Raw genomic sequence first — 16,170 nt, 5'->3', positions numbered from 1 at the left:
TCTAGTGTATTCTGTGCATTCAGAAAATGACAAGGATGTCTTCTTTGCTGTGTTCTAGCTGATAAACACTTATCTAATTATTTGTTATTGGATATTCATAGATAATGATTATTATCCCATGTTCGAGCGTAGTTTTGTGTAGGACTAGTGCAGCATAAGTAAATGATGGAGGTGACGAAAAAACATTTTGCACATAGTAGCTCAATACCCAAAGTGAATAATTCTGCAACACATTTAAGGAAAGTATTGCTAAAGTCCCACTTGGGTACTCCGGTAATTTTGATATGTTTTGAAACTAAAGAATTAGGGGCAAAGACAAAATAGGTAATTAACTCAATGTGTTGCCTTGACTTAAGATAGAGATGCAATTTAACTAAAGCTGCCAGAGTTTGATCCTTGGCCTGAAATTGAGGAGTGAACTAGGATTTTTGAATGTTGTCTTCGGCTCATAAAGGAAAATTCATGAAATCATCTTCTGTTTGATTATTGATAAAATTGAAGTTGATCATGTTGCTGACTATACAGCAGATGCTCAATTTGTAATTATATGTATTTTTTTTCTTTTGTCCCATTTTATGTCACAAAATGATGTTCCTTTAGTCAAATTTGCACTATCTAATAAGTGGTTTTCTGTGCCAGACAATTGAAAGCAGTTCACGAGGAGGCAATCAAGGGGAAGAAGTAGCTCTGTCGCAGCTGGTAGCTAGTGTTACTTTTGACTCATTTTGTTTTTGAAATTTACCTATTAGCTATTTGATGTTATAGCCTATAGTTCACTAGACTATACATTTTCTTTCGACTAAAGTTGTCAGTATGGTATTCGGGTAATTAGAATTTATCTTCTCGTTCTGTCCTCACTATGCTGTTCATGCATGCTTTACTCAAATCTTCTTTGTAGCATCTGATTGATTTGGCAGGCTCTGAAAGTTCCAAGACTGAGACAACTGGGTTAAGAAGGAAAGAAGGTTCATTCATAAACAAGAGCTTACTCACTCTTGGCACTGTAAGCTATTTCTTTCGTATTTTTACTCATGAGAACTTCCCTTGTCTATATGTCTCCTTACACTTCATCTTAGGTTAAAACTATTCCTGAATCAACAGTCCCTTTCGTTTCCCCCAGATTGAACACTGAATTCTTCTTTAGAATGCACAAATTAATTGTTTCAGCTGTTACCTTTGGAGTATAGTGCTGGAATTTGTATATCAATTTATCAACATTCAATGATGCAGGTTATATCTAAACTAACAGATGAAAAATCTACTCATATCCCATATCGAGATTCAAAGCTTACACGTCTGTTGCAGTCATCACTCAGTGGACATGGTCTAGTTTCCGTAAGTTGTAGTAAATCAGCTTTGCCAGCTGTCAATTATCTTCTTACAGTGCTTTGAACCGAACTCTGAGTTTGAGTTGCACGGACTCCCCCTTCTCAATTTACCCCAGCAAAAGAAAAAAACCTAAGCACTGATTCACTCTTTTGGATATTTCTAAAGCTCATTTGCACGGTAACACCAGCCTCCAGCAACACAGAGGAGACACACAACACCTTGAAATTTGCTCATCGAACTAAGCATGTGGAAATAAAAGCATCACAGAATAAGGTGAGACTTTGTGGGGAAGCATAAGGAGCAAAATGCTATTGCTATAACATAACCATTTACATTGCAATTATACCTCATGTGTTTTGAACTATTTCAGATTATAGATGAGAAGTCTCTCATCAAAAAGTATCAGAGAGAAATATCCTGTTTGAAACAAGAGCTTGATCTTCTGAAGCGTGGCATTATGGAAAATCAGAAAGTGGGACCCAGTGAAGATGATCTGGTTAATCTGAAGCTCCAGGTATGTCCCATTAATACACACCATGTACTTGTTAATCTGAAGCTCCAGAAAACCTTTTTGTATATAGATGGTGTTAGTAACAGTCTCGTCCAACTGATCCACGTCTCTATCAACAGAGACTCCTGTGGACCTAGAACTCATGGAGCTCATCAATAAGATTTTTGCTTGCTTTTTTTAAAAAAAAAACAACATCTCTGATTCCTCTCTCCATAGGGTCTAGATTATGCAGCAAGGGATGGTACACCTTTTTTGCAGAGGAAATACCTTTTTTGTATAAAATTGTTGGGAAACTATGAACTCCCAAGCAGATACACACAAGAAAATATGCAGAAAACAAAAAGCAGTGATCACTTAAAAAAATATACACAGAAGAAAAGAGGCAGCTTCCCAGGATATTAGGACTTATGTTACATGCCTAATTAACTGGTGTATATTTTTCATTTTTTCTATATGTGATGCAGTTAGAGGCTGGGCAGGTGAAGTTACAATCACGATTGGAAGAGGAGGAACAAGCGAAAGCAGCATTGATGGGAAGGATACAAAGATTAACTAAACTAATCTTAGTTTCTACAAAAAGTACAATGCAACCTGATATCCATGAAAAGCCTGGCCATAGACGCAGACATTCTTTCGGAGAAGATGAGGTAACAGCTAGCTTCTTATACATAATGTGCTGACTAGTAATCGAACTGATAATACTTTGTGTTACAAAAGCATTAAAGACATATTACCATATATAGAGCGCTTTATGTTGCTAAACGTACCCGTATGCTCATAAATCTTCTATCATGATGTACATGTTTATCTTCACTGATCATGCAGCTGGCTTACTTACCGGATAGAAAACGAGAATACATGATAGATGAGGATGCTGGAAGCATTGACTCTGAACTATCAGCCGATGGAAGAGAGGGTGTCACAAACCTTGATGAATTGGTCAAAGATTTTAGAAGAAACAGAAGGAGAGGGATGCTTGGCTGGTTCAAGTTAAAAGTAAACTTTTAATATCTCTCAATCCTCTTCATATAAGACCTTTTCAGAATGTGACAAGTCACTAGTGCGCGGCATAAATTTCTAATGCTACTGCAACAGCGAATCTCAATCACTGATTTCCAGCTGGTAAAATAAAATGTGAATGTTTCCTATTACGTAAACAAAGAAGGAAAAGTTAAGCATGCAAGAAATTGGCATATGCAAGGTTGCGCGCAAAAGATTTAACTCTTAAGATATGTTAGCTAGATATCAGAAGAATATGATATTGACGGATAGCAGGTGGATTAATCTTTTCTGGTTGGCATACTTTTGAGATACAAGAATCCATCCTTTCACTTTTGCGGGTTGGATAATGCATTGGAAGAATTTCCCATACCAAGACTTAAAATGGAAGAATAAATCTGTTATAGCATGAAATGGAACATCATTGTCAAAATTAAAAGGTAGATTGTGTAGTACTAAATGACAAAACAAAAGAAAAAGGAAAAGAGAAGCACAATAATATTCGTCTCCTAAGTATCGAAGTTTTATCCTGATATCTTCAGTGTTTGTCCTTCAACAATGATATGTATTCAGAAGTTAATTTTTAAAAAATCTGCCATCTTACAATGATTATTTCCTTGCTCTAGAAATAATCTGCTCTAAGATACTAATGATTTACCGTCTTGGTATGATGTCAATGGAAGACATTTGACTCTTAGAAAAACATACTAATGCATAGTTTATGCTACAGAAGCCCGAAAATCTGATTGGATCATCACCAAGTGCTGATTATGAAAGCTCTGCAAGTGGTTCACCTGCATTCTCGTTGAAGTCATTGCAAAGTAGAGTTACATTCAGTGATATGAAGGAAGGGCGGAGAAGATCTGTTAATAAGCGAGGGGATGATGTTCAAGCGGTAGACTTTGTCCCAGATAGAACCCAAGCAGGTGATTTGTTCAGTGCAGCTACTGGAGGTCGACTTCCACCAGTAAGTTCTTCTAATTTTGTTTTAATTTCTGGTTAGTTGATATGAAGAATGAAGAAAAGCAGTTTGGATTTTTTTTTTTGTAGAACTTAGTTTGTCTTGGGTAGTTGATGGAACTAGATGACATGTCGTACCTTGTTTCTTCAATAATATGTAATTTAATAAAATGTAGTCGATCCAGTAAATTCATTCATGTGTTTTACCCAGCTGGTTTCTTGCAGTTATTTTAACAAATTCTCAGCTCTGCACCCACTCCTTCAACCTGAACTTGTCCTCTTATCTATTTAAAAAGTTTAAATATATACAAAATTAAGCATTTTTTAAATAAATTTTAAAGAAGATTCTTGCCCGTTCTTAAAAGCTACCTTATGTTAACCCGTGGTTTTCTTTACTTCTTGTGCTAAGACAAATGTCATGTTATCTGGTCCTCCTTAGTGTCTTCATTAACTTTGAGGAAATATCAGACGTTTTGGCTGTGGTAAGGCCTCAAACTCATTTGTATTCTGCTGTAAGAGTTGATTACGTGGTTACAGATGCTTTTTCCAGATGTTCAATCTTCAGTTGGAGCAGTTGGAGTTATAGGTGTTTCTTTTTAAATAGGTAGAGCTGGAAACCTTTGGTTAGAGAACTGCTTAATTTTTTCTTCGGAAGTAATTAACTTAATGCATGTGCTACTGGTACCTTTAAGATGCAAGATCAAATTCACTTCAGGTTAAAGGGGCTTAGAAACAGAAAGATACAATTGGCTTCCAGGTTTTGTATGTCATGACATCTCCCAAAATCATGTTCTTTGTGCACTCTATAGGTTGTTAATGTATGGTAAACTGTCAGCCTTGTATGCAATCTCATGGATAATGGTTTTATAGTTGTCTTCTGCTTATAACTCTGCTAAGATGCTCAATCTTCTTCTGCAGACTGGGACCACTGTAACTGATCAAATGGATCTTCTTCACGAGCAAGTGAAGATGCTAGCTGGTGAGGTTGCATTATGTGTTAGTTCTCTTAAACGAGTATCAGAGCAATCAGTCAAGAATCCTGAGAACTTGCAGCTTCAGGTTAGCCATTTATTGACGTTGAACTTTATAATCTTTTCCCAGATATGATGGATATTGAATGTGTATGAGTAATCATGCCTGTATAATTGTTTCATGATTAGGAGCAAATGCGAAACTTAAAGGATGAAATCAGAGAGAAAAAATTTCAGATGCGTCGCCTGGAGCAACGCATGGTTGGATCAGTAGAAATGACACATCAGGGTTCACTCAATATTGAGATTTCTCAGGTGAATTTGAAAAAAGTGATACTTAATACATAATCTATTTGGAAAAGTTTGGAGTTTTATAGGAGCATACATATTTGTAGTGAAACTCTGAAGCAGCTACCTAATCTAGAACGGGCCTAAATTGATGAAGTCCATAATCCTATAGCATTTTGATGGATTGATGACCAATGCGATTCAATTGGAATTGGGCCAAGTTCAGTAAAAACCTTTATTCTTTTGCTTTTCTGCATTTGTTGGTTTGGTTCACAATAGGGAAGGTTCCACTGTTCACCCAATTTGAACGAAAAAACCATCCTTTTTTGAAGGCTTGTTTGACCTTCTTGAGCTCATCCTTGTCATTTTTCACCTCCATCTCTGGCAAATACTCTTCTTGTAGCATATTCTTTAAGAATCTTACAGTTTCCAATATGACCATAACCCTAAACCTAGGTCAAAGAAGTTTCTCGGAAGTAAAATCCCTAATGAACTCTAATATAACTCCCTGGCAAACTGAGTAATGCAAAGTTTTAATGGAATGGGACTGCCTAATTTACCTGGAATGGCCTATGTGTTTTCAGGGTCTTACATTCTGCTATCCTGTGCTGCACCGAAGGTTCATGTCCATGCTGTTGGGAATTGTAGCTTATAGTTGAGGAATTAAAACAATTCACCAAGCCTTGGTGATTATTATCATCTGTGTCTTGCTCTATATCCTATGAAAGTTTGGGAGCGGGTGGTGGAGAGGAGGCGAGGAAAAGCGTGTCTATTTCTGAGAACCAGTTCGGATTCATGCCGGGACGGTCGACCACAGAAGCCATTCATCTTGTGAGGAGACTGGTGGAGCAGTATAGGGAGAGGAAAAAAGACTTGCATATGGCGTTCATTGAAGCCTATGACAAAGTCCCGAGGGAGGTCCTATGGAAATGTTTGGAGGTTAGTGGCATCCCAATAGCATACAATAGGGTGATTAGAGATATGTACGATGGTGCTAAAACTCGGGTGAGGACATTGGGAGGAGACTCAGAACACTTCCTAGTGTTGATGGGGTTACATCACGGATTGGCTCTTAGTCCATTTTTATTTGCTCTGGCGATGGATGTGTTGACTCGACAAATCCAAGGGGAGGTGCCATGGTGTATGTTATTTGCAGATGATATAGTGCTGATTGATGAGACGCGCTGTGGGGTTAATGCTAGGTTGGAGTTTTAGAGACATACTCTGGAGTCTAAAGGTTTCAAGTTGAGTAGGACGAAACATAATACTTAGAGTGCAAGTTCAGTGAGGGGACGCATGAGGCAGAAGCAGACGTGAAGCTTGGTACACAAGTCATTCCCAATAGAGATAGTTTCAAGTACCTTGGGTCTGTTATCCAAGGTAACATGGAGATTGACGAGGATGTTGCACAACGTATTGGAGCGGGGTGGATGAAAGTGAGGCTCGCATCTGGTGTTTTGTGTGATAAGAATGTGCCACCAAGATTTAAGGGCAAGTTCTACATAGCGGTAGTTAAACCGACTATGTGGTATGGTGCTGAGTGTTGGCCAGTCAAGAAATCCCATCTCCAGAAGATGAGAGTAGCCGAAATGAGGATGTTGAGGTAGTTGTGTGAGCATACCAGGAAAGATAAGATTAGGAATGAAGTTATTAGGGACAAGGTTGGAGTGACCCCTGTGGAAGACAAATTGCGGGAGTTGAGGCTGAGATGGTTCAGACACGTGATGAGGAGAGACATTGATGCTCCGGTTAGGAGGTGTGAAAGGTTGACCATAGCGGGTCTGAGGAAGGGTAGGGGTAGGCCAAAGAAGTATTGTGGAGAGGTGATTAGGCAGGACATGTCATTGCTTTAGCTTACCGAGGACATGACCCTCGATAGGAAGGTGTGGAGATTGAGAATTAGGATTGTAGGTTGATAGGTAGTCGAGGGTTTCTCCTAATCGTACCAGTAGTATTAGTATTATTCTTACATTTTTGTGTTCCTTGACCTTTGTTATTCCATATTGTGTCATTCTTACCGGTATTGTTAGTAGTATTCTTGTATTTCTTATTTTTAGATCTTTGTTACACATAGTGTCTTTTGTTTTTTTTCTTGTGTTTACTGTTGGTCGGGATTACACTGGGTTTGTTGTTGTTGTATATCCTATATGTACCCTTTTGACTGTAATTGTCCAGCATCTGTTGATACCTCTTTAGTGAGATCAATGTTTGCCTATCAAAAGATATGAGCAGCCAATTAAAGAGGAACACTATTCACTGAAATGTGTCTTGCTCCTAGACCAAACAGGAGAGTAAGAGAGATGGAAGAACAAAAGGCTACGTTATTGCTTGCAGGACAGTTAGTGCTTGCAGGACACATCCCAAGTCCATGACTAGTTTCTTACCATGTGTCGTTTCTTGTCACAGAATATAATTTGAATTCTAACTTTACTTAAATATAGGCATTGTCCAAGCTAGCTGCTCAGCTAAATGAAAAGACCTTCGAGCTGGAGGTATGGTCAAGTTTTTTTTGAGCTGGGTTAGACTCAAACATTTGATATTAACTACGTAATTAAATGCTGCTGGACTAACTCGACTAAGTTTGTCATCATGAAAAGATTAAATCTGCAGACAACAGAGTACTGCAAGAGCAACTAAACGTGAAGGTAAATTTGTAGTCTTTCTATGATCTGCTATTCTGATGTTACATTCTTCTGAACTCTAATGAAAATCATTTGGTCCCTGAAGATGTCCGAGAATTCTGAGATGCAAGAAACTATCCTTCTGCTGAGGCAACAACTTGATTCCTTATTATCAGAAAAAAGTTCTGCGTGCCAGCAACAGGATGCAGATCATGACGCTGCCACACTAGCAGTGTATTCGGATGAATATACAGAAGCTAAACTCGAAAGGGAAGCTGGGGTTTGTTCATATGAAGAAAGAACTCCGAATGAAAGTACTCAAACTAGTATTATGAGATCAAATGAAAGACTTGTGCACGAAGTCCCCAATGAATGCAGTATTGATGCATTCTTGAACTCTCAGCTTCTTTCACAGGTAGGCTTTCCTTTAATTTTTTGCTTTTGATGCAATTTTTATAAATATAATATATTTCATGTTTTTCTCTTCGTAGGCTGCTGAGATAGAGTCCCTGAAACAAGAGAAGGAGCAAATTGTCGAGGAGAAGGAAGGGTTAGAAATTCACCATCAAAAGCTAGCTGAGGAAGCTTCTTATGCAAAAGAGCTGGCAGCAGCAGCAGCAGTTGAGCTCCGAAACTTAGCTGAAGAGGTAACAAAGCTCTCTTACCTCAATGCCAAACTCGCTGCTGAAAAAGATGCCCCTTGCAAAAATAACTGCTGTAGGAGATCTGCTTCATTTGATATGAAGCAAGATGGTGATGGTGGAGGTCGACCTGATGCCCATGTTAGGAAGACAGAAGATTTCTTATCGGTGGATGAGTTGGAGCAAGAGCTGAATGCACGACATCAAAGAGAGGCTTCTTTGGTTGCTGCATTGTATGAGAGAGATAAAATAGAAAGTGAACTACGAAAACAACTTGATGAAGCAAAGAGGCGAAAAGAAGATATGGAGAATGAGCTTGCCAATATGTGGATACTTGTTGCAAAGATGAGGAAATCTGGTCCTGTTCCTGAGACTGTCTCATTTGAGGGGTCTGATGTGTCTAATATCTTGGAAGCAAAATTAAGAAATGACATTTCCTTGTCCAATGGTCATTTGGAGAAAAAATTTAATAATAGTGAGACATTTGAAAACATTCCTGCTGCGGATGCATTGGAACAATTGAAGCATCGTTACCATAAGGAAAGGAAAAGGTGCAAGGAACTAGATGATTTAGTTTCAAGATTAAAGGTATGATCTTCCCCATTTCCACGCCTTATTTAAGTTGGTGTCCGAATAATATGCTTTTTCCCCGAAGCTACTACCTTGCTATTACTTCACGTGTTTTGTAGAGCAAATGATGGAGAGCAGAGTTCTAAAAACTCCAAAGAAGAATTCCTTACCCATTTTTTGAGAGAGAGAGAGAGAGAGAGAGTAGAATTCTTGAATGCTACTGACCAACTAATCTGTGAACGTTGTAGCTAACTAACTAATTCTGTGAACTACTAACACTTTCATCAAATGACTATTATTTGGCTAACTTTGATTGGGAGCTTCTCTAGTGTTTGTTACTTCTACTGTTTTTTGATAGCAATGAGTTTTTTTTCCTGTTCTTGTCTGCTCCATGCTTCATTTACTATCCCTAACTCTTGATTTATAGCCTGATGTTTGGAAAATAAAAACTGGCTCTTGCAATTGAAGCTAATTAAGAAGAATTACAAGAGCAATTAACTATGAAATTGAAAAGTAATTATCAATTTTTCAATTGAGGTTATATTTTTGTGGGCGTGTTGCAACTACATTTTAATGGTGTTCGAGTTGAGTTGTTAAGATTTATAGTCATTATTCTTTAGTGGATGCCGAAATTAATAACTTTAATTGCAAATATGTTGGGTAACTTTTTCTCTCTAAATTGTGAGCTTTACTATGAAGAACTGCGAGCATTGCTTCTTGCTTAAAGACTCGGGAGTCTTGTGCTTGTCGCATTTTGCACTCTTCACTTGAGACACAATGTTATCGATGTGGCATTTATTTGGATATCACTAGATAAATCACATTTTTTACTGGATTTAGGGTGATGATTTGGGTGGCTTGGATATTAATGCACTCGAAGAGCTGCAAAGCCTTCACGTTGAGGCCATTACCAAGATTTGTCGTGCAAAGGTTAGAGCGCTCCCTGCATTAAATTTGTTAATTGACTGAAACAGAAAGTGTTTTTTCCACTTTTGTTGTGATTATGTTAAGTATCTTTAGATCAATTGTCACTGTGTATTTTGCTCATGTCGTCTTCCAAGAATTTCCATCTGAAATTCTATCTACCAGGAAGAACTGATGATGCTTTTGAGTCATAGTAATATATGTTCTATCAAAAAGACCACTAGTCCTAGATAATTCAATCTTACGTGTGTAATTCTTCAATATATGGTTTATTTAATGAACTAAAGATATTTAAGGGACACTGCTGTAGTATTCTCTGTGCTAGGTTCTCCAGATATGAACCTCCTAAGCAAATCAAATATTTGAAAGTTTGATTATTGACTAAGTGGAAGAACTGTCTACATGTCTGTGAAACAACCTCACAGATTGACATCTGTAGCATACATAAACAGATCTACATGGAAAAGGAGGTTCACAGTTGAAAGCTTAATGTAGTTTTTGGCGTCCTAGTAATCCAGCTTGAGAGCTTTTCCCAAGACTTGGCTTGTAGATTTGCAGTGTAGCTAGGAGCTGATTCGCTCATTACTCTAGGATGGTTTCAGCTGGAGCCTTGACTGTTGAAATGCAGAAAACATTGATGATGTGTTTTTCCATGTCCACCACAGGTTAAAACTCAATTGTGTCACTACTTTATGGTTATTGTTGTCTAGAAAAATCTGTTGTTGTGCATACCATGCAATAATTCATAGTTCCTTTTATTTTTAATCTTTCCATGAGGGTCTGGTCGCATTGAGCAAAAGTCTACGGCTGTTCATTAGATTTATTACCTTCTGGAACTTGGCCAGCTGATCCATCATCTTTCCGGGATATCAGAGTCATTGAAGCTACAGCTGCTTCAGATACGGGTATCAAATTGTCTTGTGATTACCACTGAACTTATAAATGTCTTGGAAAGTTCAGCACTCCCATGAGCAGTGTAAGAGAATTTAGTTACATCTTTTATTGAGGATGTCTGCTTGGTCTTTATTGGTGTGTGGTATTAGGTGTGGATCAGTTGGTATCTCGTATAAGGTTGTCGAGACAATTAGTATTTTCTTCTCAGCATATTCAAATGTCCTTCCATAAGTGCATAGGCTTACCTCTTGTTTTTCCCTCTGGATCAGGAAGAGATGGTAATTTGAAAAAGAATATCTTGTTTTAACTGGAAAAACCTCTTAAAACTATTTTTCCCCACTTGGGACTCGCATTGACAATTATTTCTTCTGAATATGCAGTGCTTAATCGATGTTCTATAGCATTTTGCTTGGAGTTCCTTGACCCCCCGGACATCTAAGGTGAGCTTCCCACAACTAACACAAATAGACTTTATTCGTCAATGGCCTGATTATGTTTTCTCTAGAGATAACATAATCAGCCTCTCTATCCTCACAAAGGTAGGGGTAAGGTGTGCGTACACACTACCCTTCCCAGACCCCACGGTGTAGGATAATACTGGGTATGTTGTCGCTGTTGTTGTAGAGATAGATATGTTATTCGGTCCCTATGACTAATTGATTAAATGCATCGGTAAGATAATGACATGATTTAAAACCTTCCATCCACGAAATTGACTTGCATTTTTATTCAGTGAAGTTTGATTTCTATCTCGATTTTCTCTGTTAGCATAATCCTTAAATGTGTTTAGCTAAGGCGGGTCTCCAATCTCATACACTTAGCAAAATTAGATGTAATCAACACTGATGTTTCTTGGTTGAATGGCTGAAATAAATTGAATGCTGATTGTTTCCCTTTTGTCACTGTGCCACAACAAACTGATTGTTTGCTTAGATGAAAAAAATTTCATTTCCAGGATGGATAGATGAATTGCTTTGCTGTATGTGTATCAATATAGTATTGCACCACATTTATAATCATGCTATCAGTTTTTCTTCTTCGATGTAATTAGGTTAATATCGTCAATTAGTGCACGAGGCTCTTGTTGCCACACAATGGAATATCTCTACATGACAGCTCGTAAATAAAATACTGAAAGCGTTAGAGTTTGGGATGTGCTGAGAAACCAAAACACAGATAAAAAAAAAGCCTGCAAGGAGATTTTAAGAACTGAAGTTCATTTCTGTTTGTTCAAAAACCCATCTTCGTAAACCTCTATATGACAGCTCGTAAAGAATCCACCAAAAGCATTAGTCTGGGATGGCCTTGATAAATCATAACGCAGGCAAGGTCTATAGAAATCATATTCTAGAAAACACTGAAAGTACAGCAATATCATGAAGGCCCCAGCTTATATTTCCAGTATACCGTCTACAGCCCTTCGTCTGGCAAAAAATTATGTTCATTGCCAAATGCTGGGTTGTTCAGAAGCGAGTCCCACTCCCTTAAACGTAAATCTCTTCCGTTACATTATGTTCTGTTTCTGGCGAGGAGATTAAAATAAAGTTTAATGTTTGATGCTCATCAGAAAGTAACCTCTAGTTTTCAACCCACTTTAATCATATTTTGCTTCTTGACTCGAGCAATTCTTTTAGCGTGCTAAAAACACGATTGGTTCTCGGCAATACAGGTAGTGATTTAGCTGGGATTTCAACAAAGTAAAGTTATCTTTTGCTATATTTCTTTTCTTTCCCAGATGAATTCTGCGATTCAGCACTAATGCCTTACTCCTTTGTGATTTATTTCCAAACTGCCACTTGAACTCATTTGAGTTTACGATTTCATCTTATTATATCTTTATGTAGCCTTCAAGAAATTGTTTGCAGTGCCCATCTAATATTAGTTTCCATTTCTCGCAGGTATAAGCCAAGTGTCAACTGGTCAACTCATCGTTTATTGCCAAAACTTCATACAACCAGCAATCACAATGGGGGACCAAAGTGTATAGCTAACTGTAATACTCAAAGCCAGGAGAGGATTCGTTGATTAGACCTGTACCATTATTTGTATTTGGGATACACCTTATATCCTTAGTGTAGTCATAGAGAACATTTCAGTAAAACATCTGTACAACATCTGTACTCCCAATGACTGACCAATTACATTTGTTACTCTACAACATGTACAGAATATGGCTCGAAGCACGCATTAGCTTCTCACTTTGTCACCTTATTTTCTTGCCTGCTGTTTTGAAGAATCAAACTTTGCAGGACATATCTGTTCGAATATGCCCATGTTGGTAGGGTATGCATCATAATAATATTCCCCATGATCACGACTGATACTGTTCATGAAAAATGTTTTTTGGTGAGGAATAAACTATCCAACTAATGTGAGAAGCAAGAAAATGTAAATAAAGGTTATGGGGAATACGGTAGCCTGTTGCAGTTTGCTGGAAGCCATCCAACTTGTTGTTTCTCATTATCGTATATCACCATTTTGTCCAGTAGAGAAATATCTGTAGATGAGAAAAAAAAATCAGAAAGAGAAAGATTAAATGCACAAAAAACTTGGATACCACCTCTTATCAAAATCTAGTTTTCTCCAAGTATTCATACAGATAAAGAACTGCATTTTCTCTTCATTTTGTTGATGCTATTCCATCGTTATTTCTAAATGTTAATACACAGCCTTGCAAGTACGTGGATTCTTTTAGCAGGACGGTGGAGACTGATTTTGTACCTCCAATCACATTATAATTTCCTAATCCGACTTCTGTACCATTCAATATGCCCAAGCATACATTACCATGCTCCTGAGAGAATAAGAGCAGAAATCAGTTATTGATATAGTCCAGACATAATATAAAGCCTATGGAGCAGTTGAAAAGGTGCATACCGTAAGTATAAGATAGGCCTCTGGCTGAAGTTGAAGCTCAACATTCTTAGCTTTCATAAAACTCAGTGTTAATGGCTTGAAGTAGCTCGTGGCATCATTAACAGATTTGAAGGATTTGGAACCATTCCAGCACACAGGAAGGCTTTTGTCATCCACTGCATCAGTCAGCTGCTTTGCATTTATGTTTTTCTTTATCTGAAGATAGATTATTGTAAGTGCACGGACAGAAAGTCAAGCATTTCGGAATATAAAAACACTTCCACATCTTACCGAAGATACCAAAATATCGTAAGCTTCAGAACTAAAGTAACTGAAGGTACTTCCACTGTCAAAAATTACAGGAAAGCCCTTCACTCCTGTGGCCTGTCCATCAAAAAAGAGCTCTGCTGGTCCCAAAGAGAAGTGCTTTCTGAAATCATAGTAATACATCAACATCTTGCTCAGAAAGTTTACATGCTCCATATAAAATCCCTATAACATAGTAGAGGACATACTCGGAAGATATTCGCACGATTGGTGTCCAAGCAATTCCAGATGAGGGGAGAATATCATCGCCAAAGAAAAGAAAACCTCCACCTTGCCCACTTAAACAGTGACCCACTACATTTCGGATAAGACCCAAGCCACTCAATTGTGATACAATGCTTGATTTTCCATTGCCCAGACCAAGAATTCCATCGGTAAAAGGTGGATGAGTAGAAGCTGGAACTTCTTGACTGTAACCACAACTGCAGAAGACGACTCAATTAATTTTTCTCTTTTGGCAAAGCAAACAATTTCATCAATAAAAAAAAACTTGGTGTCAAAGAGTATGTAAGATGACTCAATTCAGGAGCTCACAAATTAGAAGCATCACATATTTAACAAAAGAATATGAGTGAAAGAAATAAAAAGGATCGAGAGTTAAGAATTTTTAAGGTCAATAAAGGTACATTAAATGTTTCTCACCCAAATACTAGATGAGGCACAACAATGCTACCATTGGTAAATCGTAGTGGAAACATGTCTTTGACCAGCACTCCCAAGGATGAACCACGATCTGCATATGCAACCTCATAATCACATTGCTCATCCAGGCCATGACAAGGATGGTTCTTGGGCCAGTGAAGGGACGTGCATAAAGGATCCTTACACATGACAACATTTTTATTTGGTTTATAAAGACTGTGAGGGGCCTGCGATGGTGCATATTGATGCAGATGTTAAGACAAAATAGGCTAATGCTTTAGGGTTGAACATCCAATAATATAATGGCATACAAATATCAGATGAATTAATGGTCTTTCATTACTTCAAAGATTTAAGTTACAGACAAGGAAAAGGCAGTAATATACCGGGGTGCATTTCGCACAAGGTGCATCACACTGCAGCCAAGTTAGGTCACTACCAGTGTCTATATCAAGAGAGTAAGGTTTGGGAGGTTGGCCAACCTCAAGTGTCACCTGATAATACCTGCACTTAAAGAGAGCACCTCGATAAGAAAGTACATGAAATATGTCTATTTCAGAATTTCAGACAGAAGAAAAAATATGAATGTCAGATCTTGAAACTTACAGATAATCTCTTTGTTTTTGCTAATTCTTTTGGTCTTTTAATAAACGTGGTGCCTAGGCTAACTTATGTGGACCTTGCCCAATCCACCGGAAACCTACTATATCCCACCATTACAGGTATTGGATAACTCTGTCTACAAAGCTTAGACACGGGAAGCAATCACTTAAATCAGTCACAGCTTTCCCTTCAGCGCTTGTACATTCATTTAATATCTATCATAAAGCCAAGATTCAGAAGGAACTATATTGCCAAGTAGAAAGTAGGAATTAGTGCCTGATCATCTGTCTGAGATCAGAAATCCCTTCTTTTCACTGTATTGGCCCCAATTCTCATATATTTCCCCCTTTTCTCTTCAAACTATTCTTCAATTTCTTCCCAATGAGCAAACAATATAAGTATGATTCACCAGCCAACACTCCTACTATTATTACAAACCATAATAAGTATCAACTATCAATAGAGTTTTGTTTCATACAATATTGACTACTACAGTACCAGTTAGTAAACCAAAGCAATATAAACCAGCATTACTAAAGAAACATCCATGATTTATCACCAAACACAGTACTAATTACAACACACACACACACACACACACACAAATTCTTAAGAAAAAAAATATCCAAGAAAACCCTTCAAGAATTGGTGAACTTTAACCAAGTAAAAAAACTTTAAAAAGCTAATTGACAATCAAGATTCCAAATACATAATAAAGAAGTGAATACCCTTTAGGATATACGTTTCCAGCGAGAGGGAACACAAAAGAGGAACCAGATTTTTGCTGCTGCTTCTTCCATATGGGACGAGGCAGATGAAAGGCAGAGTAGCAGCTCTGAAATAAAGCGGATAGAAGCAGAGAGTACAACACCAACAGCGTGCAAAATGGTGCTTTCCATTTCCCGTTCATGGTGATTTTTGGACAGTGGACTAAAATCCAAAAAGAGTTTAAGCAAATCTAGAAAAGGGTCTACTTTCTTGTTCTCGAAAAGCTTAGCAAAAAGTTCAATTCGTGCTAAGGACAAGGAAAACAA

At 37.8% G+C, this 16,170-nt stretch overlaps 2 protein-coding genes across 10 annotated transcripts in view; one reads left to right on the top strand and one right to left on the bottom strand.

Annotated features, from left to right (window-relative positions):
* LOC104211425 (kinesin-like protein KIN-7C, mitochondrial) overlaps window positions 1–12,973 on the top strand; it is a 27,176-nt gene extending 14,203 nt beyond the window's left edge. For 2 of the 9 annotated variants that reach the window (XR_011400278.1, XR_011400276.1), the window contains exons 10-29: window positions 640–699; window positions 899–1,003; window positions 1,231–1,335; window positions 1,495–1,602; window positions 1,700–1,843; window positions 2,305–2,487; window positions 2,666–2,836; window positions 3,570–3,806; window positions 4,718–4,858; window positions 4,960–5,085; window positions 7,500–7,550; window positions 7,656–7,703; window positions 7,786–8,094; window positions 8,171–8,908; window positions 9,731–9,820; window positions 10,406–10,479; window positions 10,660–10,719; window positions 10,858–10,986; window positions 11,089–11,148; window positions 12,607–12,973. Coding sequence is in view for 3 of the 9 variants with exons in the window: in XM_009760473.2 (XP_009758775.1) it covers window positions 640–699; window positions 899–1,003; window positions 1,231–1,335; window positions 1,495–1,602; window positions 1,700–1,843; window positions 2,305–2,487; window positions 2,666–2,836; window positions 3,570–3,806; window positions 4,718–4,858; window positions 4,960–5,085; window positions 7,500–7,550; window positions 7,656–7,703; window positions 7,786–8,094; window positions 8,171–8,908; window positions 9,731–9,820; window positions 10,267–10,296 (2,646 nt within the window). In the remaining 6 variants the exon portion in view is untranslated. The other 7 variants (XR_707120.2, XR_707121.2, XR_707119.2 and 4 more) reach the window with 7 other exon arrangements.
* On the bottom strand, window positions 12,691–16,170 carry LOC104211426 (aspartic proteinase Asp1-like). The gene is made up of 9 exons (XM_009760477.2): window positions 15,865–16,170; window positions 14,920–15,037; window positions 14,534–14,760; window positions 14,080–14,313; window positions 13,856–13,994; window positions 13,586–13,780; window positions 13,430–13,502; window positions 13,121–13,205; window positions 12,691–13,031 (listed from the first exon to the last, which is right to left on the bottom strand). Exons 1-9 carry the CDS (start codon window positions 16,044–16,046, stop codon window positions 12,917–12,919), a joined length of 1,368 nt encoding a protein of 455 aa, XP_009758779.1. The 5' UTR covers window positions 16,047–16,170; the 3' UTR covers window positions 12,691–12,916.

This window comes from Nicotiana sylvestris, chromosome 6 (assembly GCF_000393655.2).
Source record: "Nicotiana sylvestris chromosome 6, ASM39365v2, whole genome shotgun sequence".
Classification (NCBI taxonomy): Eukaryota; Viridiplantae; Streptophyta; class Magnoliopsida; order Solanales; family Solanaceae; genus Nicotiana; species Nicotiana sylvestris.
This window is presented reverse-complemented; position numbering and strand designations above follow the sequence as displayed.

Bases quoted from the DNA above. Each gene is read 5' to 3' on its own strand.
- LOC104211426 (XM_009760477.2), bottom strand. From the start codon at position 16,046: ATGAACGGGAAATGGAAAGCACCATTTTGCACGCTGTTGGTGTTGTAC. The intron at 14,314-14,533 runs GTGAGAAACATT...CGTCTTCTGCAG, and splicing joins GTGCCTCATCTAGTATTTGG to TTGTGGTTACAGTCAAGAAG. The intron at 13,032-13,120 runs GTATTCCCCATA...TTTCATGAACAG, and splicing joins GCAAACTGCAACAGGCTACC to TATCAGTCGTGATCATGGGG.